The sequence below is a fragment of the Panthera leo genome, chromosome A1 (genome assembly GCF_018350215.1).
Source record: "Panthera leo isolate Ple1 chromosome A1, P.leo_Ple1_pat1.1, whole genome shotgun sequence".
Lineage (NCBI taxonomy): Eukaryota > Metazoa > Chordata > Mammalia > Carnivora > Felidae > Panthera > Panthera leo.
In genome coordinates this window covers 187,851,255-187,878,288 of record NC_056679.1, presented here as the reverse complement: position 1 = coordinate 187,878,288, position 27,034 = coordinate 187,851,255, and the positions used below count along the sequence as shown (strand labels likewise).

Genomic DNA, 27,034 nt, shown 5'->3' with positions numbered 1-27,034 from the left:
AATAATGCTATATTATATATTTGAAAGTTGCTATGAAAGTAAATGTCCTCATTGCAAGAAAGAAATGGTATTTATGGGACATGATGAAGATCTTTGCTAATGCTATGATGATAATCATTTTGCAATATCTAAGTACATCAATTCAACACATTGGATACCTTAAACTCATACAATGTTATATCAATTATTTCTCAATAAATCTAGGGAAATAAATCCACCCCCTACAGTGCTTTCAGGGGAAAAGGGTGACACAGCTGCTAAGCGCTCAACTCGCAACAGACCTGTAGAGTTGAGTTCAATTCCTAGCTCCTCTCCATGATGGCTATGTGGACTTGGGCAGAGCTGAACTTCACTGTACCTTGTCCCTTCCACAAAATGGAAATGATGATGAGAACAGCCCTTCTTTCTTATGATTATCAGAAAATGCAAAATGTACTTAGCATACTGTCTGGGACATAACAAGTGTCGAAAAAATGTTAACTAACGTAAGGCTCTCCCTCAGCACATTTCTTCTCTCCTAAGCACCATATGCCCACCTTTGGAAGTGTATCCCTATAACTGTCCAACATGGATATCAGACAGAAAAGGAAAAAAATCAATAAAAATCTGGATTTCCCAAGTCCCTTCCTCAGATGTCTGGAGGTCTCTTAATGCTGCCACCACCACCATCACCCTCACCCTCACCCCCAAATAGCCCATTGGCTTGTTCCTCATTTCTTTCAGGTCTTGACTCCAACATCACTTCAGTGACATCCAGGGAACCCATTTATAATTCCAAATACCCGCCCCCACAACACACACACACACACACACACACACACACACACACACCATTCCATTTCCCCTCCTTGCTTTATCTTCTGTTACACTTGTCAACATAGGACACACCTCGCAATTTGCTTACTTATTTGTTTATTGTCTGTCTCCTCCCAGTAGAATGAAGCTCCTGGAGGGCAGGGGTCTTTGTCCACTTGCTTCAATTGCTATGTCCCCAGTGCAGGCAGTGGGTACCCGGTTAACAATTTGTTGAATGAACAAGTGAGTGAGTGAGTGAACAAACAAATGAACGAAGAGAAGCCTCTGGGCTTACCAGGGAGGTAAAGGCTGGGGGTTGGTCTCAGATCCCACTCAAGTCCCTCTCACCTGCTGCCTAACCTGGCAATTCTTCTTTCAGGCTCCACACAAGTTGCCTATCCCCCTAAGTCTGGGTGCTGATTCCAGACGCCCCCCTCCCCCAGGAGCGGTAAGCACCCCACGCCGCTTTTGAGACCCAAGGGTGAACAGGAGGGGCAAGAATCCCAGCGGGCCACCTAAGGTTGGGGACGGGGCTCCCCAAGCTCAGGTCACCCTTCCTCCCCCTCCCATCCCTTGGCTCGCGTAGGTCGGTGGGGGAGGGTGGCGGGGAGCGCGGCCGGCCCAGGGCTGCCCAGGGTGGCGGCGTCGGGGCTGCGGGCGCCTTCGCCGGACCCGCATTGCCCCCTAGTGCCGCGCGGAGTCAGGGCGCCGGGCTCCCCCGCCTGATGTCACCGCCGTGCAGTCAGCCCAGAGGCGGCTGGTTGCGAGCAGACCCTCCTCGGCGCTGGCTGCGCTGGGCGCCGCTGCCCGCACACCCGCCGCCGGCCGGGCCGAGCCGAGCCGGGCGCCCCCCTGCCCGCCGCCCCTCCCGCGCCGCTCCCCGCCTGGCCGGCCCGGCGCGCCTGACGTGGACCATTAAACTTGGAGCTGCCGCCTCGGCCCCTCTCTCCTCCGCCTCCCTCTGACAGCCGGGCGAGCGGGCGGCTCGGTGCAGGCAGGAGACGCGCCGCCGGGGCTGGGCTGCCCGGGGGGGAGATGAGTCCTCGCCGGGAGGGCGCCTCTGGGAAGAAGACCGCGGGCGAAGCAAAGTTGCAGGGCAGCTGAGGAGCTCGGCCGCAGCCCTTCCAGCCCCGCTCACTCCAGGCTATGGAGGGCCGACTCTAAAATGAATCCCGATCTGGACACCGGCCACAACACATCAGCACCTGCCCACTGGGGAGAGTTGAAAAATGCCAACTTCACTGGCCCCAACCAGACCTCGAGCAACTCCACACTGCCCCAGCTGGACATCACCAGGGCCATCTCCGTGGGCCTGGTGCTGGGCGCCTTCATCCTCTTTGCCATCGTGGGCAACATCGTGGTCATCCTGTCGGTGGCCTGCAACCGTCACCTGCGGACGCCCACCAACTACTTCATCGTCAACCTGGCCATTGCCGACCTGCTGCTGAGTTTCACCGTGCTGCCCTTCTCGGCTGCCCTGGAAGTGCTCGGCTACTGGGTGCTGGGACGGGTCTTCTGTGACATCTGGGCCGCCGTGGACGTCCTGTGCTGCACGGCCTCCATTCTGAGCCTGTGCGCCATCTCTATCGATCGCTACATTGGGGTGCGCTACTCTCTGCAGTACCCCACGCTGGTCACCCGGAGGAAGGCCATCTTGGCGCTCCTCAGCGTCTGGGTCTTGTCCACAGTCATCTCCATCGGGCCTCTCCTTGGGTGGAAGGAGCCCGCGCCCAATGATGACAAAGAATGTGGGGTCACTGAAGAACCTTTCTACGCCCTCTTCTCCTCCCTGGGCTCCTTCTACATCCCTCTGGCGGTCATTCTGGTCATGTACTGTCGCGTGTACATCGTTGCCAAGAGGACCACCAAGAACCTGGAGGCCGGAGTCATGAAGGAGATGTCCAACTCCAAGGAGCTGACCCTGAGGATCCACTCCAAGAACTTTCATGAGGACACCCTCAGCAGTACCAAGGCCAAGGGCCACAACCCCAGGAGTTCCATAGCTGTCAAACTTTTTAAGTTCTCCAGGGAAAAGAAAGCAGCCAAGACCTTGGGCATTGTGGTCGGTATGTTCATCTTGTGCTGGCTACCCTTCTTCATCGCTCTGCCGCTTGGTAAGTTGGGGACTGGCGGACGGGGAACAGGGCGTTTTCAGATCTGGGGTTTACTGACGAGCTTACTGTAAAGTTTTTCGTGGGGTTTGTTTTTTATGCAGCCTGTGTGTGTTTGGAGCCTGGGGAATACTGTTTGTTCTGCAAAGGCTTTGCAGATTGGGTAGCTGGCTAAGAACCAACTCAGGTGTTAGTGGAACACACGAAGTAAGGCGCTAGTCTCTTGAAATAGAACCACAGGAGGAAAACCTGGTATGTGGAATGACTCATTCAACAGCATCGGTTTAATAATTAAAAAGGACACTGGACTTGAACATCACACCAGCGTTATCTCAGTAGTAATGATGTGCGGGCTAAGGCAGCGTCACTAATGCAGCATACAAAATAGTTTGTAGTTACCGCAGACGCGGCATTTGGGAAGCAGGCAGGCGGCTCGTACGCAGAAAGGCAGTTTTCATTCAGCATTTCCAGGGCTCTTGCAGAGACCCACGCTCCCCATGAGCTTTGCAGAGGTTGCGTTCTCCCCTCCTCCCTTTACCGCTTGCTATCACCTCAATGCACTCCCTTCATTATGAGTTAATAAGGGCCTTTTAACAGCTGCACGGCCCCATCCAGCCTTTGAGTTACTAAAGCTTGAGATTTGAAAGAGAAGGAAGACACCCGGAGGGTCACATGTTTTCAGTTTTTACCCAGAAATGTTCTAACTCTGGTGATTCATGGAATACCCAGATTTAAATTACAGTGGTCCCTCACCTTCAGCTACCAGACACCAAATCCTGCTAGGATGAAACTGAGTTCTTCCTCTCCTATAAAAATATGTCCATCTTCTTTTGTTTAATGGTCTAAGTTGTTCAAAAAGCTTCCTGATTTTTTCCCAAGAAGACAAGATCTGGTTAGGAGGTAAATCTACAGGAAGGTACTGTGACACGCTGTCCACATGGCTTGGGGAACACTTGTCCCTTCTCTAAGGCACTGACCTGCTTTGGGTTCCTCTCCTGTCCCTGGGAGATACTCCGGAAAATGAATGGAGGGAGGTGATCATTGCAAAGTCATGTGCCATGATATCAGAAGAGGTAACGGCTGCTACGTGCCACAACCATATATATGCCTGCAATCACACCCAGGGCTCAGTTAGAACTGAACATAATCCCTCAAACAACTAAAATTCTGAAGGCACACTGCTTTTAAGAGAAAGGGGCAAATGGAAAGAAAGCAAATTGAGATTAGGAGTTTCCATTTTCCAAAGATGAAGAAAAAAACCTGTTTAACCTACTCTCCATGTTGTCATTTCCAAGGCAGGCTTGCAAGTTAATGCCTTTCAGAAATAATTTTAGTGCATTACGTGGAAAGCGTTTGAAGCTGTACTCCACCCCACCCCCCTCCCAGGAGTGGTCACATCTCACTGCAGAGAAGCTTTTTTTTTTTTTTCCCCCCAAGGTCTTGGGGTCCTTTTGCAGGCTTGTTGGGTTAAAGTGAGTAATAGTTCACACTGCTTTGGATCATGGTTGTACACGGAAGTGATTTGGTCATGTATTAGCTATGTGACCTTGGGCAAATGAACACTCACCTGTGAGCCTCAGTTTCTCCATCTGCAAAATAGGGCTAATTACTATTTGCTCCATGGGGTTTGCACTAATGTATGGAAAGGGCTTAACACAGTGTCTGGTGCACAGCAAAATCTCAGTGAAAGTCAGCTTAGTACTACAAACCAGATCCCAGTCGTCCCTCAGCTACAGCTGTGTTTTCTCTTTCTCTACTCATTTGACCATCCCACACCTGTGACTAAAGGCTCAGAAGAGAACTGAGTCCTTCTCCTTTCTTCTTTCTGCCTCTGCCCCCCCAACCTATAGAGACTAGGACCAGAGCATCCTCAGGAAGGAGAAGGCCCCAGCAGGATGCAGGGAATGAATCAAAGGTGCAAGCTTTGACTTTAGGGGGCAAGAGAAACAGGTCCAAATAGGTGAAGAGGCTGCCCACATGCTGAAATGGAAAGAGCACTGCCCTGGGGTTCAAGAGCAATAGATTTCTAATGTGAGCTCTGCCATCAATCAGCTCTGTTATCCTAGGCCTGTTTTACATCTCTGGGCTTCAGATCTCACTTTCAGGGAACAAGAGGGTTGGACTAAATCAAGGGCTCTCAAACTTTAATAAAGATCACAATCATCTGTGGAACTTGATAAGCATTCAGCTTCTTAGATATAACCCACAGAGAATTTGATTCAGTACATCAGATAGGTCTCGGGAATCCTCATGTTTAACCAGCCCACCAGGTGATTCTGAAGAGGCGGTCCACAGACCAGGCTTTGAGAATCACTGGCCAGGGGATCGCTCAGTTCCCTTCAGGCTCCAACATCCTAGACACCAAGGTTTAAACGCGACAAAGCTTAGCCCTTCCCCAGACACATGGTGGTGCAGGATGGTGTGACTTCTCTGTGGGTCCCACTCTTCAAACTCATCCTCGGTTTCATGTCATTCACACTATCCCCACCTTTCCTCCCTTTCTGTTTATGACCTTCTGAGGCCTTAACCCTGGATTCCATGGCTTGCCCTCAGAGCTTGTTTCTCCTCTCCTTGCCATGAAACCTTTCTGCACATCCCTGCCACTATCTCCCGGAGATCTCCTGGTGTGCGGTCCCTAAGCTACTTCACCCACCTCGTCTCCCCTGGCTGCCCAACCCTTGGCAGGTAAGAAATATGGACTCCAGGCCTTGGTTGGGATGGACTCTGAAAAGTACTCAAGAGCTTCAAACAGAAAAGGTGCTTTATCAGCATGTTTTTAATAATTTAAGAAGAGCATCCCAGCAACATAAAGATGTGGGTTTCTACTTCCCCTGAGTTCAAATAACACCCAAACAAAATAAGCATGATGTAGAACAATAACTCTTTTGGAATCTGAAGAAGGTTCCAAATTCGAAATTTTCCATGAAATGCTTTTCACTCACAAGGAGAGAAAGCAGATCTAGGGGAAGACAATCATTGGCAAACAGAGAAGTGCAGGTAGGAGTAACTTGCAATTAGCAACAGACTTCCAGGTGCCTGGATGGCATGAGATTTCCATAGCTGTGTTTGTCTTCTCTGCGGGAGAGAAGGGTTGGGATCCCTCCTGGGAAGGAGGGAAAATAGTCATGCCCTCTGCAGGGTCCTGGTCAGGGGCCCCATTTGTTTTCCTTCCTCACTTATTTTTATTTTTGGAAGCAGGACTGGGCTGCCCGCAGGGGTGGGTCTCTCGTCTCCTGAGGAGTTCTCCCCACCTGTAACACCCTCCCTACCTCTTCCCCACCCTTCCCCTGCGGCCTCAGGCCAACTTGGGCCACGGACCAGCTTTTCCTTACTAGGGAGCAGAGATGGACGCCACCAGACAAGGACCTCTTTATTCAGGCCCTGGAATCGGGCCTTGGAGGGACAGGAAATAATTGGAATATAATATAGTAGCATTTCTACGCAGTAGGCCATGTGCAAGATGTCCAAGGAATCTTCGGCTCCCAGGCATTATAATGAAGGCTAGCTCCCACCTACCTAGGGAAGACCTGGCCAGGGTCTTGAGAAGTGGCTGGGCTACTGAGGGATGTGCATTGCCTTGTGGGGATACATGGGGGGTTGGGGGGAGGGGAGCAGGAAGTACTGGGCAGCCAACTGGTAGCTGGGCTTAGTGCGTTGTTTAGAAAACACTGGAACCTTGCCTCGCTCCAAATCTTTCTTCCGTCTTTTAAAATGCTGAAAGGCACCAGGAAACCATTATTGAACTAACTGCTTTCCCCTCCAAATAAATGAAGGTCAATTTCAAAGAAACAGTTGTGTTCTCATAGTACTGGGACCAAATAGGAATCTCTCTCTGCACTGATTTGTTTCTGTACTCCTCTCATTCAAATTGGGGCTGATGAATTCCTGCCTCCCACAAGAGCACTGGGGAGGGTGAGGGTCTCAGAGATGACTCAGGACAGGGCCACCGCCACAAATATACACACTAACCCTCCAGCTCTGAGGTTTCAAAACACAGGGATTTGAGTTGCTCACAAAGAAAGCAATTGGTTTAAGTGAGGGAGAAATTTTTACACGCAGGGAATCCTTTCTGGAAAAGGAAAATATATTCGACCATTTATGAAATCATCAATAAAGACTTCCTAATGCATCTACTCTGTGCTACATGGCCCCTGCCTGCAGGATGTTTACCACCTCGTGAGATCTTATTTTTATGAAGCATGTACTATATGCCAGACATTCTGCTAGGCCCTCTACAGACATTATCTCATTAATCCTCACAGCTACCCTGACAGGGGAGAGTAATTGCTCCCTCTCTACAGATGAATAGGTGGGAGGAGCTCAGAGCTGGAGCTGAGCTCAGAGAGGTTAGCCTTCTTGCCCCAGGTCATATAGCAAGTAAACAATAGAGCCAAGGGGTGAATCCCAGTCTGTCAGGACAGGCACATACCTGTTCCACTGCACCTAGGAGATATCTGGCCTTCTTGCTTCCCAGTCCAAATCTGCTCTCATAGCAAATGTGCTCCAAAACTCCAGAGCTGCCATGTCAAAAGCTGGGTATTATACTTCTGTTACAAAACCTGCCTTTCTTCCACTCCCCACTCACCTCTGCAAAAAAGACACCCAGAAAATGTTAGGGAAGGGCATCCACACTCTAGCTCAGGGCTAGATTTGCTCTGTACCTACTGCACCGTGTAGGATGTTGGTCTCCCAATGCTGGACCTTCCATCGCTCCAGCCAGAGGAAAATGTGGGACCTTACCCTTTAACTGAGAATCTAGCTCTAAGTCTTTAGTCATTCATTCGTTTGCTGAATAAGTATATATTTATTGGATGTCTACTGTGCATTGTGCTGAAGGTACAGTGGTGAGCAAAACGGCTATGTTCCATGTTCTCGTAGAATTTAGTTCTACAGGGGAACGCAGACCATTTGAAAAACACATGCACACAAATAACACGACACAAATTGCAACAAGTGACTTAAAGTAAAGGGATGAGATGCTATTAGAAGTAAATAATAGGAGTCAGCATATCACAGGGGTCCCTGAGTGACATTTAGGCGGAACCTGAAAAGTGTGGAGGAGCTAACTCAGTACAGGCAGCAGATAGAAGAAGAGGGTCCGGGCAGAAGGAAGAGCATGTCCAAGAGTCCTAAGGCAGGAAGTGGTGGGGAAGTAGCAAGCTTAGAGAGTAGGGGGACCAGGTACAAGTCAGGGCTGGAGGTGTGGGCAGAGGGCAGGCCACGCAGGGATTTCAGGCCACATCAAGGACTTTAGATTTTATCTTAAGGCCACTACTGAAGGGTTTGAAGCAGACAAGAGATACCATCTGAGTTATGTCTTGAAAAGATGACTCAGGCCTCCGTATGGAGCACAAATGAAAGGTGGGGCAGGTAGGAGGCCACAATCCCAGTGAGAGCTGATGGTAATTTAGACCAGGCTGGGGGCAGTGAAGGTGGAGAGAAATGGACAGATTCAAGGACTTGGGGATGGGTTGTTATATGATTCAGGAGGTTAGTGAGAACAAGAAGTATGTCTAGAATAACTCTGATGTTTCTGGGTGATGGAGGTTATCATTTGTTGAGATGCCAGCAAAACACCGTCAAGGGGATTCCTCCTAGGATCTTCCTCAGACGCCATTCATCAAGGTTCATAGGACAGCATGCTGGGAGTGATCTGCCAGACACTCTTATGTGTTGAGTAGACAAAATGTCTCAACCCAAAAGCAGGGAGCTGTGACCAACAGCTAACCAACTATTCATCAGAAATATCTGACAGGGGGCTCTTTCCAAAAGCCTAGATTCTTGAGCTCCACCACAGACCTATCGTATCAGAATTTCTCATGATGGGGCAGAGAATTTCAATTTTTAACAAGTTCCCAGGTGATTTCTATGCAGCCAACATAGCACCAGTTCCCCCCAACCCATGCCTGGGAACCCCTGGAATGAACACCCTGTGAAGAGCCAGGAAAATTTGGTTATGCTTCCCCCAGTGCAGTCAGAAGCATCTCCAATCCTGCCCAGTCCCTTGGGCTAGTCCACATGGAGAAAGGCAGAAGGCTGATGAGAAGGAAAGTGAATTCTTTAAACTAGAGCCTCCCTGGAGAAGAGGAAGAGAAGGAGCACCGTAGAAGCAGCTCTTCAATGTATTGGGTACACTGCCCAACACTGAATGCTCTGTGTTGTTCATAATTCTCACAAACCCCTCTGCAGAGCAAGCATCATCATCCCTGTGTTTATAGGTTAGGGAACAAGAGTTCAGAGGGGTTTGGTAATTTGCCCAAGGTCACACAGCTAGTAAATGGTAGAGTCTATCAGACTCCACATTTGGCACTCAATAAGCATTTATTATATTATCCCTGTTGTTACTACAGTGCTTCCTGAACATTTGTCTGGGGTCTGGTGCCGAAGGGTATAAAATTTTTACTGGCTCATGACAAGATGAGAAAAAAATTAGAAAAATTCTGTGTTTTTCCAAATGTATTCAAAATAAATGACTGTCCTTTTATTCTAAAGACTATGTCCTTTCTATTTTGGGACACTGAAATAGCATTTCTTTGATGGAATGATGGTAGTAAATAGTGATGATGATGATGATGATGATGATGTGTGTGTGTGTGTGTGTGTGTGTGTATGTTTAATGACCTACTTGGCAAAATAACAAGTTGGTAGCCCTACATCTGTCCCCACCAAAATTTTTTTTGAAATTTTACTGTGAGGGTCCTAAAGTCTTGGAATCACGGAAGATACCACGGTGGTTAGACACAAGACGTATTTGTGGGAGAAAACAAGCAGTAAAGGAGGGAAGGAGGCAGAAGGGAAGGAGGGGATAGATAATGAGTTAGCCTCACCTTTGCAGTGGCATTCAAAGGACTGGCAGAAGGGCAGGCAGGGGGGAAGAATTATGTGTGAAGGGTCATGCTTATCAGGTAACTACAGGATGGGGGGCCATTTGTGGAGGCACCGAATCCTGCTGGGGCAAAACAGGCCACAGAAATGCCAGCAGGTGCACATGTAGCTGCATTGCCATCACAGCTGGGCCTATTCAGGTCTGTAATGCAGGAAATGCCTTTACCTGAGTGTGTGTGTGGCTCATAAAAATAACTGATGGCAGCTGGACCCACTGGGAAATTGCTTTCTCTGATATCTCCAGGATGTTTCCACAGTCACTGTGCTCCAGACCATGTCTGATAATAATACTACTAATACATCCCATTTATTGGATCTTGCCATGTGCCACGCTCCCTGAGCTACACTGGGCTAGGGGTACTTCTGTACGTTCTCTAATGGACTCCTCTCCAAAGGCTTACAAAGTGAGCACTGCTTTGTCCCCATTTTACAGATAAGGAAACTGAAGTCCAGAGAAGTTGAGTGATTTGCCTCAGGCCACGCAGCTGATGAGGGGTGGAACCTGGATTCACAAGGAGGCAATCAGATAATGCTAAGGAGTTATCACGGGGGGTACCCTAAGTGTGGAGCTCTGAGCTTTGATTTATGGAACCTCACAAAGGAGTTGGGGAAACCAAAGTCTATTCAGAGAAGGAGGAAAGGAAGCAAGTAGCTGCCTATCATTCAGCAACTGAGAGGCATCGTGTCCTAGAGAGAAAAGTAAAGAAATCTAAAAATAATTGGGTCTTTCCCCTAGCAAGATGTCAAAATTTCTCTTTTATTATGGGTACTTCAGACATTGTGCAGTCTCACAGCTTATGACTGGTAATTTCACATACTTTTTCTTTTTTTTTTTTTTTTTGAGAGAGAGAGAGCACGAGCTGGGAAGAGGGACAGAGAAAGAATCTTTTTTTTCAATCTTAATTTATTTTTGAGAGAGAGAGACAGAGCACGAGCAGGGGAGGGGCAGAGAGAGGGAGACACAGAATCCAAAGCAGGCTCCAGGTTCTGATCTGTCAGCACAGAGCCCGACACAGGGGTCAAACTCATGAAATGTGAGTTCATGACCTGAGCCAAAGTCAGACGCTTAACCGACTGAGCCACCCAGTTGCCCCAGAAAGAGAGAAATATTAAGCAAGCTCCAGACTCAGTGCAGAGCCTGACACAGGACCCAATCCCACAACCCTGAGATCATGACTTGAGCCAAAATCAAGAGTCGGATGCTCAACTGACTGAGCCACCAGACAGCCCAGTAATTTCACATACTTTTTTAAGATTTTTATCAAATTGGGGAAAACAAAATTTGGAAGATTTTCTTTCATAGTTTAGTTTCTGGCTTGGATATATTTCAGAACGTGATCTGCCTCTGCCACCCACATACATGAGGTCCCACACTGTAGGACTTCTCATATCATGGCTCAGACTCTGGCCCTACCTCTTGATGTCACATATCCAGGTGAGTCAGCATCGTAAACAAGAGAGTATTTCTAGGAGCTCTTTTTCCACCTTGCAGTAAGTGGCTAGTGATGACCAAACTATCCAGAAAAAAAAGTCTGCAAGCCACATATATTTATTCACTATATACATTCAACCCAAATGAATGGGTTGCTTAGTAGCTCCCCAAAATGCTCATGGCCCCTATACTCCATGGCCTCCCCGGGCAAGGGGAAATATGATAGAGGGAAGTGAAAGCAGAAACAGACAGCAGTCCTAATCAATTGCAGTTAATAGATCTTACTTTTGAAAACTTTACAAAATCGTACAATATAAGGAAAATTCCTGGGGTCTCTCCCAGGGCCTTGAAGAGTCCCATAAAGAGAGGACCCCTGAGGCTAAGCAAGTGCTGTTCATCCACCCCAAGCACCGCAGGCATGGCTCTCCCTAGCAACCTGGTGACTGATCAACTTCTCTCTCCTCTACAAACTGTACACAAGAGTAAGCAGTGACCACATCTTTCCTCTCCGCCTAACACAGGTGCTCACAAAGCTAAGTGAATGAGTAGATAGCAGCACTATGAGTTTAGCAGGAGAATTAGGAGAGTCCTATAACTCAGATAGAATTAGTTGCCATTTCCCAGGCTCAGTCAGCTAAGCGTCCGACTTCGGCTCAGGTCATGATCTCGCGGTCTGTGAGTTCAAGCCCCGCATCGGGCTCTGTGCTGACAGCTCAGAGCCTGGAGCCTGCTTTGGATGCTATGACTCCCTCTCTCTGCCCCTCCCCTGCACTCTCTCTCTCTCTCTCTCTCAAAAGTAAATAAAACATTAAAAAAAATTTTATAAAAAGAATTAGTTGTAATTTCCCAAAAACACCTTGCATCTTCCTCCTCCTGTGCATTTGCTCAGACTGTTTCCCTCTACTAGAAATGCTCTTCCCATACCCTCTGAATATCCAAATCCTGCCCACCCAAACCCTAGTTCTGTGGACACCTCTCTCACAGAATCTTTCTTGGTCCCCATGCCTTTCCTGGCAGTGATCTCTCCCTCCCTCGTTTATGATGCCTGCCACATCTGTCCATGGGGATCAGCACTGATGTGCACATCTTTGGCAGTGCTATCAGGCTACGAACCCCTGGAGGACAGGGTCCAGGTTTGACGCATCTCATCCTAAAGACAAGTACCTAGTAGACTCTGTAAAATAGCGATTGCAGGGGCGCCTGGGTGGCTCAGTCGGTTGGGCGTCCAGCTTTGACTCAGGTCATGATCTCATGGTCTGTGGGTTCGAGCCCCATGTCGGGCTCTGTGCTGACAGCTTGGAGCCTGGATCCTGCTTCAGATTCTGTGTCTCCCTCTCTCTCTCTGTCCTACCCCTACTCATGCTCTGTCTCTTTCTGTCTCAAAAATCAAAATAAACATTAAAATTAAAAAAAAACATAAAAATAAAATAAAATAGTGATTGCAGCCACGATTCACACAGTGCTTTCTAGACTTTATCCACCATTTTCCCATCAGACAGGTATTAGGGTTTTGCCCATTTTATAAATAAGGAAATGGGCCTAAAGGGGTTAAGTGACTTATCTCATTCCTAGCAACTATTACAGGCACATTGAAAGGAGATTGTAGTGACTGCTCTTGTAAAACCAAAATACCAATATGGGCCTGGTGCTGGGGTCAATGGGGAAAGATTGGATATGTGAAGGCTAGAGTGGACACAGACAGGAGCTTGAAAATTGGACAGTATCTTCATCCTTTATTAAAAGGTTATTACTCCACCCACCTCGGGGGGAGACCTGTCTATTGCCAATCGGCCCCCAATTCCACCTTACTAGCCCTCGTCATGCTCCTCTCACTTCTTGGAGAGATATGGTCAGCATCAGTCCCCGCAGAAGCAGGGGAGGAGGAGACAATTCTGGTGACTTTATATAACAGGGCCAGAGTAAGACCTTAGAGAGGCCTGAGGTGATGTGAAATGAATGCTGCTGTCACCTCCATCTGTAATTCTAAATTAAAACACATACAGGGGCGCCTGGGTGGTTCCATCGGTTAAGCATCCAACTTCAACTCAGGTCATGATCTCACTGCTGGTGAGTTCGAGCCCCGTGTCGGACTCTGTGCTGACAGCTCGCAGCTCGGAACTTGGAACCTGCTTCGGATTCTGTCTCTGTCTCTCTGCCCCTCCCCTGCTTGTGCTTTGTCTCTCTCAAATATAAATAAAAAATAAACATTAAAAAAAAACACATATACATGTGTGTGCACACATACACATACACACATGCACACAGGGCCCTACAAATAAATGTGAGGCCTACAACATTCTGATGCACGCCATGAAGACTACTTTGATTTCTGGAATAGCAAATTACTTCCCAAAAAAGTGGAGATGTCACAAGTCTGCCAATGCTCTATAGACTCACTGGGTCTGCTTGACATGTAATGCGGCATTGCTCTATAATGGAACGACCAGACGTCCCCATCCCCATTATGTCTGTTACCAAACCATGATGATGGTTGTTATTATTATCATAACCCCCTCTTATTCTCAAATGTGTCTCGATTTGAATGATGAAAGTACTTCCCTCTGTGAAGTTCCAGAGGAAGAGTGCGCTTGCCTCCTGGTCACTGAGGAGCCTGAGGTGGGGACAAGAGAGACTCGGCACCCACAGCCTCAGCCATCTGGAGAAAGATGCATAATGACAGTGCAGTGAGCCACAATTTAAGGAGGAAAGACGCAAATTCTCATGTGTGTTTTTTGTGGGGAAACAGGAGTTACTGTAAAGGTTGATTTGCAATTTTTGAATCTTCATCTGGCTGACATACACTAGTGACGGAGGTGGGGTTTGGAACCATGGCTGGCTGACCCTAAATACTTAGCAAATGAAGGAAAGGATCCATCTCACGCAAGACAAATGATGGGATCTGAAGGACACACATTTCCGGAATGCAGAGACGGGAGAAGGGGTAGGCTGAAATTATAAGATTTGAGGGGCAGGGGGGAAAGTGAGCTGTGTCTGAAGGACTCCTAAGACTGGAATTTCTAAGAGGGAGGGGCATCTTCACTCTATCCATCACCCCCACTCCTGGTGTGACAGAGCGTGGGTCAGCCCAAGGTACAGTCCTCACTGGCAGGCCTGTGTCAGCAGGACGTCTGACCACACCCACCAACAGCCCATCTGAGCCCCACTTGAACACTCAAGCGCCCTTCTGGTGTGAGCACACAAATTGTGCTATAAAGGTTTCACCAATGAACAGTTTGGGCCAAAATGTTCAGAAACAGAATGTTCTAGTACACCCAAGGCGACCATTCCTCACAGAGCCCCATTTAACTTTTTCCAGGGGTATCTGCTCACAGCACCTTGCTCCCCTGAAGCTGGGATGCATTTGGGGCTGGCTTCGCATGATTTTTGAAATTCTTCTTTAAGATAGAGTTTCTTGCCAGGCTGACGTGCATTGCTTACAGGCTGAGCTCAGCACCCTGGCTATGCCCCAGAAGGAGGTTAAAATGGGACCAAGGGCAAGCCGGGCTTACTGTCATTCACAGGCATGGGCCCCAGGGCTCACACTACCAGCACAGCCGGGCAGAGTTCCAGGGAGGCAGCTGGTGGGGGGAAGGAAGTTCCACCAACTGGAAGCACAACAACAAAAAAATTACATCTCCAATTTATATATTCAGGCCATAAATTGCCCCCTGGCATCAAGAGAAAGTGGTAGGGCCCCTTTCCCTGCTCCCAAGTACACCCTTGCAGTCTCCATTTGTGACTCCTTGTCCGAAGCCCTTCAGAAGTTACCTTAACACAATGGTTCTTGGACTTTCTTGCTCTCTGGGCCCCTTTTGGCAATCTGGCGAAGCCCCTTCTCACCATAGACACATAAATAAGAGACAGGAATGCAAAGAAAACCAATTATGTTGAAATAGTTATTATAGTGCTGAAAACAAACAAATTTATGATGGAGTAAAAAATGTTCTTCTTTATTAACATATTAAATAAATGAGCTCCAGCAGCAAGTCAAATAAATAACTACTATAATTCTGAAGTAGTGACAAGTGGTTCACGGTATCTGCAAAAAATGTAATATGATATCACAAATCTGATTTCTATTGGTGACAAATCCTGATAATTCTCCTATGGTTTGCTGCCCACATTCCTACTGAAGGAAGTGCTAACTTTCAGCCAAAGGTTAGTTTAAAAAAATTTAAAAAGTGACTCTTCCCATCCAAGTTCACAGACACCCCCTTAACCTCAGAATAAGAACTCTGCTACACAATATTATAAAGATGTACTTCAGGATGTTAGGCTCTTTAGACATTTTTCTGTATCAATTTAAATGCACATGGACTATGCCATCATGCTTTATAGCTATTTTGCATAACTACTTGCAGCAACTTTTTATTAGCTAATTTCTTTACTAAAAAATAACACATAAACATTTAAATTAGAAAGAAGAAAAAAAAAAAAAGCAATGAACAAAACTCTTCTGCCCTTGCCAGACCCAGGTCTGACTTTATCCTGGACCCTCAGTCGTTTTCCCAGAAGGAAACACTATTACCCCAGGTTGTGTGTGCTTCCAGAAATATTCTATTTATTTATAAGCATACATTTGTGTCCGTGTGTGTGTGCATAAATTTGAGTGTATGTGTGTATGGGATATGTGTTTCTACCCCGTTTACTTTTACAATTGATATCATTTTCTGAAAATTCTCAGAAAAGGAAGGTTATGATCTGTACTTAACAGGGTGTCCTGGGCATGTCAGTGTATAGAGTTACTGCTTTCCTTTCATGGCTGCATAGTAACCCATTTAAGGGTGCATCCTATTTTACTTACCAGTTTCCCCAGTGATTGACATTTAGGTTATTTTTGGCATTTTACTACAGCCAACACTGTTGCAATGAATATTTTTGCATATATGTCTGTGCCCACATATTTGGGATAAATTCATAGAAATGGAATCATTGGGGCAAGGAATGTTTGGTATTTTAGGTTTAGCCTGATTATGTTCAATTTTACATAAATAAGGAATTTTAAATATAATAAAATGTACAGTGTTATTAAAACAAATAGGTTAGATCTATGTCTACGAATCTATTATTTAGGAGAGTTATTCATGACATTTAAATTAAAAAACTAACTCATAGAATTAACTTGTAATCCCATTTTTTTTTAATTTTTTTTTAACGTTTATTTATTTTTTTGAGACAGAGACAGAGCATGAACAGGGGAGGGTCAGAGAGAGGGAGACACAGAATCTGAAACAGGCTCCAGGCTCTGAGCTGTCAGCACAGAGCCCGACGCGGGGCTCGAACTCACGGACCGCGAGATCATGACCTGAGCCGAAGTCGGCCGCTTAACCGACTGAGCCACCCAGGTGCCCCTGTAATCCCATTTTTAAAATTAATTAATCTAGTCACCTCCAGGGGTACAATGAAGGGAGGAAGAGTGGATTATTAATTCTTTTATATACCTCTGTATTATTTCACATGTTACAATGAGGAAATATTCTATTTGTGATTAAGAAAGTGTGATAGAATATAACTTGAGTTTCAAGAGTTACCATGGGGCTATTTAATTTTTTATGATTTTAAGAGAAAAAGTATCAATGGCCAAAAGGAAAAAAATGTTATTTGTCATTTTTAATCTAATTTTAGTTTACATATACTTACTATATTTTTTCTTGATAAACATATATACATATATGCGTGTGTGTGTGTGTGTGTGTGTGTGTGTGTGTGTATATATATATATCCTATTATGTGATCACAGCTCTAGAACACTTAAAAATTACTTGTCCCCTTTCTCTGTTGGATACAGACGTGCCTAGTTCCACACTTCAAAAACATGTTGTCAAGTTGCTTGTTGATTTTTGGTTTTGTATTTTTTTCAAAGTGAGAATTTATCACTCTTCATAGCAAAAAATAATTTAGACACAACAGCAAGATATAAAAAAGAAAGGAAAAGTCGCCCATAATCCTTCTCTCTATATCATGTTTTAATATTTTTCCTATAAGACTTTCCAGAATTTTCCATATGAGTGTGTGTGTGTGTGTGTGTGTGTACACACAGATTTGATCACCTAGTATTTTAATCACTAAGCATCAAGTGCTGACTTCTTTCCATTTCAATAAATCTGAATCTTCTCATTTTTTTAATTTATTTGTCACATTTTTTAAAGCTGCTGCATTTCATTTCATAATGGGCGGTACCATCATGTACTTAATCAATCCACTTATGACAACTCATTTATGTAAGTAGGTGAGACACACACAAGGTATCACATTCAGAAGGTGTGGAGTGAAAAGTATGTCCCTCTCACCTCTCTGGCCCACAACCATCCACTGACCATCCCTGGAGGCAGCTATTGTCAATTTCCTGCATAGCAAAATATATTTGTATGTTCTTTTTAATGGAAATCACATACTAAAAACATTATTTGGCACTTTGATTTTTTTCACTAAATAATGTACCTTAGAGATCTTCCCACTTCAATATAAATACAATAACCTCATTCTTTTTAATAGCTGCATAGTATTCCATTGTACTTTTTTTTTTCTTCTAATAAGTAGTCCTCTACCGAAGGACATGTAGGTTGTTTCAAAATTTTTGATATCACAACGCTATAGTAAATATTCTTGTACACACTTCATCATTTTCTATATCATCTGTAAGATAAACTCCTGGAAGTGGACTATTTGGAGTAAATTTTCAAATTTTTGTAAATATTGCCAGGCCATCCTCCTTAGAGCTTGTACCAATTTGCATTTCCATAACTGATATTTGAGAGTGCCCACATATTTGCCAATAGTGTGTTATCAAACTTTCTGATCTTTGCCTCCTGGATAGGGGACACTGGGGGAATGAGGCTAAGCAACTTTTTGTGTGTGTAGAATAACCCATCCTCTCTTGATGTACATTTGTTTTGAGTTTTCAGCCATAACAAATATGCTATCCACATTTTTCCTTTAAGATCTTTTTGCACCTGCCTTAAGGATTTCCTTATAATAAAGCCCACGTTGAATGGCTAGATCAAAAGTAAATTCAGATGAAAGGCCTCAGTCATGTATTACCCTCTAGGAAGGGTGTGGCAATTTGCACTCCCACTAAGTGTGTTTCAGCACAGCTGAAGAAACTGCTTTTTATACTGATAAGTTCTCATTGCCAGTGGAGAAGTTTCAGGCATCTGCATGACAAATCAGCTTCCGCACAGAGGTGATAAAATGGCTTAAAAGCTTCAAATCCTTCCAATGAATTTGGTGTCAGCTTCCCAAGTTCAGGGCTAGCAAGCTGCCCTCTTGTAATGCAACACCCCATCCATCAGTGGAGCCAGAACAGGCAGTGGCCTTGGAATGTGTGTATTTTACCCAGAATCTGAGAACAAAAAGCAGTCACCCACAGTGTGTAAACGGATTTGATCTTTCACAAGGCTGCCAGGCCCACCACTATCCACACCAGTGGTTCGAGGCTCTGGGGCTCCTGATTTAAATCCATAACAATATTAAAGAAAACATTGCCCCCCACCCCCACCCCCTGGCTCCAGGAAAACACTAGAGTTTGAGGTAATTGGAGGATGAGTTATTAAGGAAGGATTCCTCTGGGCACCCAAACTTGCCCCACTCCACCATGGGGGCATGTGCAAGTCCAGAGAATGCAGTGGACAGTCTACATTTAGACCAGAGCATGGCAAATGCACCACATTTTAGTTGCAAAATTCAAATTGGCTCTGGAAGATGCCAGCCTCACAAATTGGAAATTGAATTGAGCGCTGCTCAAGAAGTAAGGAGATGGCCTGTGGAGCAGATTCTGCCGGGAAGGGAGGCTTTTTGCAAGGCAGTCAATGGGCCCTGGTCAGCCAGGGGTGAAATTTAGTGCTGACCTTGAACTGCTGATCTGGAAGGAGAGGCAGGGTTATTTTCAGACTGTACTAAATCTAGAGGTGTTGGAACCAGCATCTAGGACAGGGCAGGGATGGGGCGAACTTTGACCTACTGCCACAGGGCCGGAGATCAAGGAAAGACGAAGCCAGGTGTCTGGGACCAACCAGTGATTCTCAGAAAGTGCAGAGGCCTGGCACCTTCCCTTCTCTGGGACAGCCTTGTAGCCCTTCGTGACTCCGTTTGAGTGGCAGCTTGCGTGCTAGAAAGAACAGAGACATTGAAATCAGACAAATACAGGTCTGGAGTCCTGGCTCCACAGCTCATTTCTCCAAGCCTCAATGAATTCATCTGTAAAATGTGACTGAAATCATCTGCTCATAGGATTGTAAGTGAGAAATAAATAAGAAAGGATGAAAGGACTCAGCTAAGTGCCAAACACTGGTAAATATTTCATAAACATCAGCTACTAATGTATGTGAAGCCTCTAATACACTCTCCACTTTGGAGGAGATATTTAATAAGTTCCTGTTTGTTCTTATCATGATTATGACTAATTCTACGAAGGAGCTAATATGCCTTATGAGAAAACAAAAACAGGATTGGTTCCTTCACGTTAAAAGGTTGGATGATCCCTCTGTTAAGAGGAAAGAAATAAAAAACTAAGTAAATAGAGTGCCAAGTGTGATGGTCACGTGGTCAGAAAATATTAGACGACATTTACATTTCTACTCACGTTTCACTGTTTTTAAAATTGTTTTGATATTTAATTATGAGATATCTCCATCATTCCAAAAAGTACAAAAAATAATCTTTTGTACTCCTCCACCCAGATTTAACAAAAGTTAACATGTTGCTGAATTTGCTACATATCTTTTTTTTCTTCTTTTAAGAAATAAAATGTTACAAATACATCTAAAAGCCCCACTTCTTGCGGCGCCTGGGTGGCTCAGTTGGTTAAGCATCCGAATTCGGTTCAGTTCATGATCTCGCGGTTCTTGAGTTCGAGCCCTGAGTCAGGCTCTGTGCTGACAACTCAGAGCCTGGAACCTGCTTCAGATTCTGTGTTTTCCCTCTCTCTCTGCCCCTCCCTGCTCACTCTCTGTCTCTCTCTTTCTCAAAAATAAATAAACATTAAAAATTAAAAGCCCCACTCCTCTTCATGTTCACCTCTCTCCTTCTCAGAGATCTTCCAGGATACATGTATAGGATTAAATAGACTCTCTCCCCTACACTTTTTTAAATGTATACTCTCAGAAGCAAGAAAAGTTTTCAGACTGGGGCTCTGGATTATGTCACCCCTGATTTCAAATTCTGTTCCTGCTCCTTTACTAGCTGTGTGGTCTTTGGCAAATTGCTCGACCTCTCTGCTCCTCCTTTCCACTCTAAAATGGGACAAATAACAGGTCCTTCGCTGGGTCCTTGTGAGGATGAAATAAGATTATTCATTTAAAGCAACTGTTCTTGGGGCACCTGGGTGGCTCAGTCGATTAAGTGTCCAACTTCGGCTCAGGTCACGATCCCACGGTTCATGGGTTTAAGCCCCGCATCGGGCTCTGTGCTGACAGCTCAGAGCCTAGAGCCTGCTTTGGATTCTGTGTCTCCCTCTTTCTGCCCCTCCCCCACTCGCACTCTGTCTCCCTCTGTCTCAAAAATAAAAATAAACATTAAAAAAAAAAACTTAAAGCAATTGTTCTTTACCAAGGATGATTCCCCTCACCACCTCCCCCCCCCCCCCATGGGACATTTGGCAATGTCAGAAGACATTTTCGACTGTCACAACTGGAGTGTGCTACTGGCATCTAGTGGGAGAGGCCAGGGATACAGCTAAACACCCTATAATGCGCAGGACAGAGAACTCTCTGGCCCAGGATGTCAATACTGCCAAAGTGGAGAAACCCTAATGTAAAGCATGCTGTCACTATTTTATAAGGGCTCGAAAAACATTTGTTAACAAACACAACAAATTGTAATTTTTTATTTATAAGACATTAGGCCAGGAAAAAAAAAGACATTATGCTGGACACTTTCACATACCTTGTCTCACTGATATAGTGGGTTGCCCCTTCTTGGTGAAAAGAATGATAGAAGACAAGCGCTATTGTTCCTGTATGTCTGAGAACGTCTATCCTATTAAGCCAGTGATAAGGTCCTTAAAAAATGTAAAGTTTCAGGCTAATAGATTAGAAGTTGTTACTTAGAGCCTAACCCCTCGTTGCTCTCTGTGAAGAACAAATTGTATCAGCACATTCAGCCACAACCACAAATATCCCTTCAACCTAAGCAGGCCCAGAGATTGGCATGGCAAACAATAAATAAGGCATCATAATTAAGCAAACATTTTTGGCCCCTATTTACAAGGACTGGTTCCCAACGGCTCAAAAAACCACAGAAGCAGAGTGAAAAATGGGCAAGAGCTCTGCTTCTCTGCTTCACCTCAGACTCTGGAGGACTCAGAGTATTATGCCTGTAGCCATCCCAGGGATCGGGGCAACTGTCTGTGTTGGTCAGAGAGCACCAGTTATAAGTGACCTTATCCAGTGGGTTTCCAAATGTGGCCCCCAGACAGCAGCACCAGCATTGTCCAGGAACTTGTTAGAGATGACATTTCTTGGACCCCACCCCAGACCTACTAAATCAGAGACTAGGGTTGCAGCCCAGTAGGTGAGATGGGGGTCTCCCGAGCCCTGTAGATGATTCTGGTTCATACTCAGGTTTAAGAACCACAAACCTCGTAAGACTGGATGCCCCCCTTCCCTGTGGATCCATTTCCTTTTGCCTGTGGCCCTCCCACTGTATTCACACAGCTCATCAGTTCAAGGAGTGGAGGAGCTGCTACTTACTGGCACTTTCCTTGGGCTGGATGCTTGACACACAGCCTGTAACTTTCGCAACAAGAATGTGAGGAAGATACCAGTATCCCTTTTTCCAGATGAGAAAATCACGGCCAAGAGAGTGTAAACAACTTGCCCAGGTTCATACCTACAGAAAAGGGCTGGAACCGGACTCTGTGTGTCTGCCTGATGCCAGTCCCATGCTCTTAATGATGCCAGCACACTGACCACTGATGTCGAAGAGAGACAGAACACAAACACATCAGCCCCACCAGGGCCAAACGTTGAGCCCTGCCAAGTTTTTTTTTAGTGCCCCTCAGTCACCTGTCCTGCGGTTTACCTGCCCACAGGTGACACGTACACCACCTTCCCACCCTCTCCACCCTCCCCCTACCCAACTTAATTTAATCCCCAATGTCCTGATACTGCACCCTAGTGGCCAAGACTCCCCACACTGCAAATGTCTCCTAGCCTTTGCCTGACGTCCTAAGACTTCAAATCCCCACTCTCCCTCTTACTAGCTGTGTAACTTTGACACTGACTGAACCTCTCTGTGCTCCCCTTTCTCATCTGTAAATCAGTGATAATAATGCATTAATATCAAGGTTGTTAAAAGGATTAAAGGGGATAACAAATGTGGAAATATCTAGCCTAGTGCCTGGTGCATGGTAGAAACTAATTAATTCTTGGTTTTCTCCCCATCCTGCTCTACGGACCAACAACTATCAAAACTGCTCACTCCCAGGATTGATTTTCTTGAGTCCCATTTATTGGCCAATTAGCTAATATTATGAGCTAATCTTCACTAAGATGTTAATTCATAATAATAATGGTTTTCTGTGTTTGTCTCCACAACACCATTGGCATCTCAACCAGGGGCCCTTAGTCTTCGAAATTGTGCAGTTTGGAAGTGATTAATGGTGGAAATATTAGGGAATATGGAAGCCCAGCGGGGAGCCTTTTCCCATCCTTCATATCACTCCCATACAACTGCAGTGAGCAGGGAATCCCAGAGAAATGGGAAATTTGATATCAGAAGGGAAATATGCCTTCAAGTTTACACCTGGCTTTGGAGAAAAAAAAATCAACCACAGGCATCTGAATATCAGGATAGGTGGGAACCATGTAAAAAAGAAATGAAATCAAAGACTAATGGGTCATTTGCCAACATTTAATACAATTGCTTGGGATCTGGGTAGTTGAATGTAATAAAGCTTCATTAAAAAGTAGTTATAACAACTAATAAGACCCTAATTAAATTAGCTTTAACTGGGCAAGCTGCTTGTGAGGTCCTAATTAGGTTATTTGCTTCCATTGGCCTAGCCTGCAAACAAAAGAAGATTCTGTTATATCTTTAGTGATGCCTAGAAAGCCAGATCTCTGGCCTCATTCAGGAAATGGCAAGAGGCTCTAAAAAAGAGGCAGCCAGTCTCTATCAGTTCTCCAAAAATCATGGTATGTGGCCACAGTGAAATCCCTTAATAGGTCCCACTGCTTTTAGGAGCCAGACAATTTTAAAGATGGAAAGGGCATTTAAACACAGAAATTCCAACAATTTCATTTTACAGAAGAGGAAACTGGGAAGTGATTTGTTCAAGGTTCCCCAGCAAGGAACAATGTCCTGTGTGCCCCCCACCCCAGTCCTCTTCCACCATGGTCTGGAATAGACACAGAACTTGGGCTGCTGGTACAGATTTTCATTGGGGAAAGAAGAGGGAAACAAAAGTGCTGGATTCTCAGAGGCTGCTGTCACTAAAGCGGGGTGTGTGTGTGTGTGTGTTGAGAGGGGTTCAATCCCAGGTCAACTGCTGACATGCTTATAGTGTGGGTGGAGCTCTCTCCCAAACTGTCTTTGCGTTGCAGCCCCAATGCTCTCCCTAAAATGCACACTCAGTCATGCCAGGATGCTGCTGAGCTACCCACAAAGTAACTTCGACAGAAAAGTGTGTCCACAATTGGGCTCCAACCTACCTCATTTCTCAAGACCGAGCTTTGTGCTCAACAAACCAGAATTCCAGCTCTGTGCCTCACTAGCAAATTACCTGGTCTCTCCACTTTCTGCCTATAAAATGGGAATGCCATTTTACTTACCTCATGAGGTGAATAGGAGAATTAAATGACAGTAAAGCAGATAAACCACACGTGACTCATGCTACTACCCCTCCAACCACACAGGAGCAGTCCCCTTTCCCTGAACACGCCTAGCTTACTTTATACCTTCGCACATGCTGTTCCCTTGGCCTAAAACACCCCTCACCCTCTTCTCTATGTCATAAATTCTTCCAATTCAACTGTCCGGCTCAAATGTCACTTCCCTTTTGCAGACTTCCACTGCTTCCAGGCAGAGGCTACTCCTTTCCTGGGCTCTCTCTGCCCTCACTCCCCACCTCGGAACCTGGAATAGGTGTTTGATGTCCCAGGAGACTTTGACTCACCAAGCACGTGCCTGGCACACAGTCAGAACTCACTCAGTAAGTGAACTCAGGAACTGTGAGGAGGAATGTTGGTTCCAGTATCACTTCTGCTTTTGTCCCCAAAGTTGAAATAAAAACAACCTCTGTATATAGACACACACACACACACACACACACACACACACACACCAAGTTAGTAATGGCAGTTGCTTGTGGTCATTTTTATTTTCTTCTCATGCTTCTCTACGGTGATATATATTCCTCTTGTAGTAAGAAACAAAGCAATAAAGCCAGTTGTTTAAACTGAGTGAGCCAAAAGCATAAAGGAGGTACATGAAGTGCCAATTTCCCAAACATGTCCCTGAAAAAGTTGGGAGTTACCTGAATTTCAATGTGGTGCAGTTCTAATTTAAGGGATCATAGTCTCCGATTTTATCCTTCGTAATTCTGTGACAGGAACTAGTTTGCTGACCAGAAGGCACATCACTTTCCACATATCTTTAACGCAACTATTTTGGGAACTATGAGTTTTTCCAGACAGAAATGGATAAGTACTCTGATGACCAACACAGGAGCCACTGGCCACCTGGGGCAAATCAAATTTAAATTTGTTAAAATTAAATAAAACTACAAATTCGGTTCCTTGAGCACATCCGTAGCCACATGTGTCTGCTGGCTGCTACATTGGACAGAGCAGATTTGGAACATTTTCATCACTACAGAAACTTCTACCAGACAGCACTGAGTTAGTATGTTTCTCAGCTTGCTGCACACATGGCTGATGAAGTCTCAAGTTAATCACCACATCCATTTGTCCCATGTACATATTCTTTCCTGTTTAAATGTATATATTTGTGGCAAGGTAAAATGATGCAGCAACTTTGGGAAACAGTTTGGCAGGTCCTTACCAAGTGAAGCATAGAGCTGCTTTATGACCTGGCAATCCCACTCCTGGTATATATACCGAAGAGAATAGAAAACATATGCTCAGGGCACCTGGGTGGCTCAGTCCATTAAGCATCCAGCTTGGACTTAGGTCATGATCTCACGGTCCGTGAGTTCGAGCCCTGCATTGGACTCTGCTCTCAGCACAAAGTCCACTTAAGATCCTCTGTCCCCCTCTCTCTCTGCCCCTCCCCTGCTTGCGCACCTGTGTGTGAGCGCCCCCGCGCACTGTCGCTCACAAATAAACATTAAAAAAACTAAAAAAGAAAACATGTGCTCATCCAGAAATCTGTACACAAATGTTTACGGAAACATTGTTCGTAATAGCCCAAAAGTGGAAAGAAACCAAATGTCTGTCAACTGAAAAATGGATAAACAAATTTCATACATACATACATACATACATACATACAATGGAATATTATTCATCACAAAAAAAAAAAAAGGAAAGAAGTACTGACTCATGCTACCACATGGATGAACCTTGAAAAGGATATGTGAAGGAAAGAAGCCAAACAAAAAGGTCATGTATTGTATGATTCCATTATATGAAATGTCAGGAACAGACAAATCCACAGAGAGAGAAAAGTAAATTAGTGGTTGCTGGAAGCTGAGGAGAGGAGGCATGGTAGTGATTGCTAGTGGGTACTGGGTTTCTTTTGAGAGTGATTAGAATGTTCTGGAATCAGATAGTGGTGATGGTTGTACACTAAAAACCACTAATTGTACACGTTAAAATGGTGAACTTTATGGTACGTGATATGTCTCAATAAAATTGTTATTTAAAAAAAATAGGGGCGCCTCTGTGGCTCAGTCAGTTAAGCGTCCAACTTCAGCTCAGGTCATGATCTCGTGGTTCGTGAGTTCAAGCCCCGCATCAGGCTTTCCGCTATCAGTGCAGAGCCTGCTTTGGATCATCTGTCTCCTTCTCTCTCACTGCCCCTCTCCCACTTGTGCAGGCGCTGTCTCTCTCTCTCTCTCAAAAATAAATAAAGATTTTTTAAAAATCCCAGATGTTATGTCATAAAAAAAAATACTCTACTAATTGGAAAACAACCTAAATGTCCATGTATAGACAAGTGAGGAAATTAGCCTGTACATATCTGTACAGTGGACTTAGATGCAGCAGTTAGAAAGGATGAATTAAATGTGTATACTAATTAAGAACTATCTTCCAAATGAATTGCTCAGAAAAGGGGAAGTAAGTTTCAGAGTGTTGCATATAGTATGGAATGTTACCAAAAAATAAAAAAAATTCCAAGTATTCTATTTTCTGTGAGTATATATGTATGAAAATATATAGACAAAAAACCTGGAAGGTTATGCACCAAAAAGAGAACAATAGCTTCCTCTGAGGGAAGAGCTTGGAATTAGGGGTGGTGGTCAAAAGGTATGTTTTTAATTTTTACAAAGAAAAAGCATTCATTTACTATGTGTGTAACTAACAATTTTAAAGCTCTATTGAAACTAAAGTATAAATTAGATCATCTCTGTGGGGGATAAAGAGAAATATAATAAAGAACAAGTTTCATAGAAATAAGAAACTACCTAAGTATAATCAAACTCTTTGTTAATCGAGGTCTCATATTCTCCCAGGGGAAAACAAACGACTTTTAAACTTTGCCCAGCCCTGAAAAAACTCACACGGGGCTATTTCCTCTGGTTTCCCTGCTGCAAGAGCTCCAGATCTAAAGTCCCTAACACCCTAGCTCCAACCTGATTAAAAGTTGTTAGTTGGATGACTTCATCTCTGTCACCTGTTATCATCTCTCA

At 45.0% G+C, this 27,034-nt stretch overlaps 1 protein-coding gene across 1 annotated transcript in view; it reads left to right on the top strand.

Annotated features, from left to right (window-relative positions):
- The first annotated feature begins 1,715 nt into the window (after positions 1 to 1,715).
- ADRA1B (adrenoceptor alpha 1B) overlaps positions 1,716 to 27,034 on the top strand; it is a 51,300-nt gene continuing 25,981 nt past the window's right edge. The window contains exon 1 of the mRNA XM_042947956.1: positions 1,716 to 2,909. Within this exon, the coding sequence (XP_042803890.1) occupies positions 1,961 to 2,909 (949 nt within the window). The 5' untranslated portion in view covers positions 1,716 to 1,960. The remainder of the gene's footprint in view (positions 2,910 to 27,034) is intronic.